The 2,401-nt window shown below is 54.1% G+C and overlaps 1 protein-coding gene across 1 annotated transcript; it reads right to left on the bottom strand.

Moving 5' to 3' along the window:
- Positions 1 to 347: 347 nt before the first annotated feature.
- Positions 348 to 1,935, bottom strand: BEX4 (brain expressed X-linked 4). Its single transcript, XM_032398917.1, has 3 exons — positions 1,791 to 1,935; positions 1,318 to 1,396; positions 348 to 954 (listed from the first exon to the last, which is right to left on the bottom strand). Exon 3 carries the CDS (start codon positions 947 to 949, stop codon positions 587 to 589), a length of 363 nt encoding a protein of 120 aa, XP_032254808.1. The 5' UTR covers positions 950 to 954; positions 1,318 to 1,396; positions 1,791 to 1,935; the 3' UTR covers positions 348 to 586.
- Between the last annotated feature and the right edge of the window lie 466 nt (positions 1,936 to 2,401).

Below are 2,401 nucleotides of genomic sequence, written 5' to 3'. Positions count from 1 at the left end.
CATATAACAGTGGCCTCAGATTACAGGTGTACCTTAGATTTACCTGGAAAGCTTGTTAAAAATGGCAATTCTGGAGTGCCCATTTGTGGGTCTGGAGGATAGAAGCCAGATGTTTTATATTCTCAAAAAGCTCCCCTCCCAAGATGTTCTTATGTAGGTGGTGGACTCACACTCCTTGAAAAACAGGACATACATTCTTAAAATTATATCAGATGTTGAGTTATGAGTATGATCCTTCCTTGCTCATTGGATGGGAACAACAACAATAAAAAACAGTCAAAGACTAGAGATCTTGAGTCCAGGTAGCTAGGAGAGGAAAGGTAGTATTAAAAAATAAAGACTAGGGTGAAAATGGAAGATTGCTTTTTAAACTGCTTTATTAATTTCATATTATGAAAGGAATAGTTTTTCCTAAAACTGAGTGAAATTGTCCTACTGGACAGAAAATTTTACACTGAGACAAAACAATATTTAATTACAAACTGTTAAGTGGAAACACCAAAAGGTTTACAGAAAAAGTAAATCACAAAACTACAAGCTTGTAGAGCAGAGGTCACATTATTGACCTCGGAGAAAACCTTAGGATTCAAGGTATAAGGCAAAAGTCATAATGATTATCAGGTTCAGGAGTTTGGAAGCGCTTATGATGCCTCATTTGCTGCTCTTTAGTCTTTCTCCTGACTTCCATCATCTGCCCTACAAACTTTTCCTCATCATCTCCCACTTCATTGTGATCAATATGCCTGCTGGGTATGGCCCACCGAAAATTAGGGACAAGTCGTCTCATTCGCCCCAGCCTGACATTTCTTCCATGCTTCTGGCCTTCACCCCCTCTCGAATTGCGTGACTCCTCTTCATTCTGCACGGGGCCCTGTTCTTCTCCTTCCTTTTCCTGCTGGGCATTTTCCATGTTGACATTTTTCACCGCTTGCTTCTGTTTGGACGCCATTGCTCCTAGAGGTAAGAGACCAGAAAAAGGGCTATTTTCTTGGTGGGACGATCAGCACCGAGGACAGAGGCCCTACTACGCACCTTTCAAAATTCAGAGCCCTGGATTTCAAATGCTTTTTAAAATTTCACTCTCCCACTGGAGAGGCTCCCTACGCTTTTCAGGGGGCTCCCCGTCCGAGCCCTCTCCACCCCCCCCCCCCGTCCCGCCCAAAGCCCACCATTTTCCCTGCCTATCCCTGCCCAGGCCTCTGCAGGCACCAAGATGGAGGACGGGCTGGCGGGTGGGGGCGGGGGTGGCGGGAGGGAATTTGGGGTCTCAGGGCTTTCTATACGTTCCCTTCGGCCCCCACTGTCCCCCGCACCGACCTGGGCCTATCCTTGCAGTCTCCTCCTCCTCTCGATTCTCGCCGAAGAGTGCGCCGCCGCGACACTTAGACCTGCACACCTGCAGAGGGCCGGGGTGGGGGCAGCGGGGGCTGCTGCAGCCGAGCGCTCCCCGCCGACCCGACGCTACCCAGCCCCTCCCGGACCCCTCACGGCCGCCTCGCCCCCACACCCAGCCGCCCCATCCCCCGTGCTGACCACCATTTTCTACACCAAGAAGGACGGGGGCGGGGGGCGCAAGAGGCAGGTGTTTCCGAAGGGTCATCGCCTCGCCGCGGTCCAGCCCTCCGCCTAGCATTTTCTGCGGCCAAACGCGGGCTGCGGTGGGGCGTGAGGGCTGCGGTCCTTGCGCCGCTTCGCCGCGGGACAGCCGGTCCCCCAGCAGGGCTCCGCGGGCCGCGTGGGCTCTCCCACACCGAGCCCAGGGAACGCTCCCCCTCCTCTCGGTCCCCTACCTGCTTCCCCTCCGCCTCCGACTCTTTGGGGCCGCCTCTGGCCCGCACGCCCTCAAGTCCACCGGGAGCAGGCACCGAGAAGCAAGTGAGTGAAGGCCGGCTCTGACGCTGGAGCGAGGGCGCGAGTCCGCGTTGGCGGGTCACGTGAGGCCTTCGTCACGGCGAGCGGCACCGCCCCCATCCCGTGCCGGCTTCAGCCCGCGCGAGGGCGCACAGCAGGCTGGCCAGCACAGGTCCTCTCTGCTGCCGCGTCTTTAACAGCACCAGCCTGGGCTCCGTGGCTCTCCCTTCTTTGTATATTCCTGGGCCTTTCTCTGCGGCTGGGGAAGGGCAGTATCTTCTCAGGGACCTGTTGGCCGTTCCGTTCTTCTCTGGGGCCTTGCCTCTTCCTCTCCTTTGCTCCCGGGATACATCCCTACCCCCTCCATGACGCCGGCGCAAAATTTAAGGGGGTGCGGAAAAACCTCAGTAGTGAAGATAATCGTATTTTAATGCAATATTTAAAAAAAACAAAATTAATGCAAAAACATCTATGAGCAAGATGTCACAAACACCCTGCTCCCAACCTGTGGTCCTCCTGGCTACCAATGTTCACCATTTTCTTTACCAAA

The sequence above is a fragment of the Phoca vitulina genome, unplaced genomic scaffold (genome assembly GCF_004348235.1).
Source record: "Phoca vitulina isolate PV1807 unplaced genomic scaffold, GSC_HSeal_1.0 scaffold122, whole genome shotgun sequence".
NCBI lineage: Eukaryota > Metazoa > Chordata > Mammalia > Carnivora > Phocidae > Phoca > Phoca vitulina.
Note: the sequence above shows the minus strand (reverse complement) of the source record. Positions and strands in the feature narration are given on the sequence as shown.

What these genes read in the sequence shown, in the direction of transcription:
- BEX4 (XM_032398917.1), bottom strand. Translation starts at nt 949, where the DNA reads ATGGCGTCCAAACAGAAGCAAGCGGTGAAAAATGTCAACATGGAAAAT.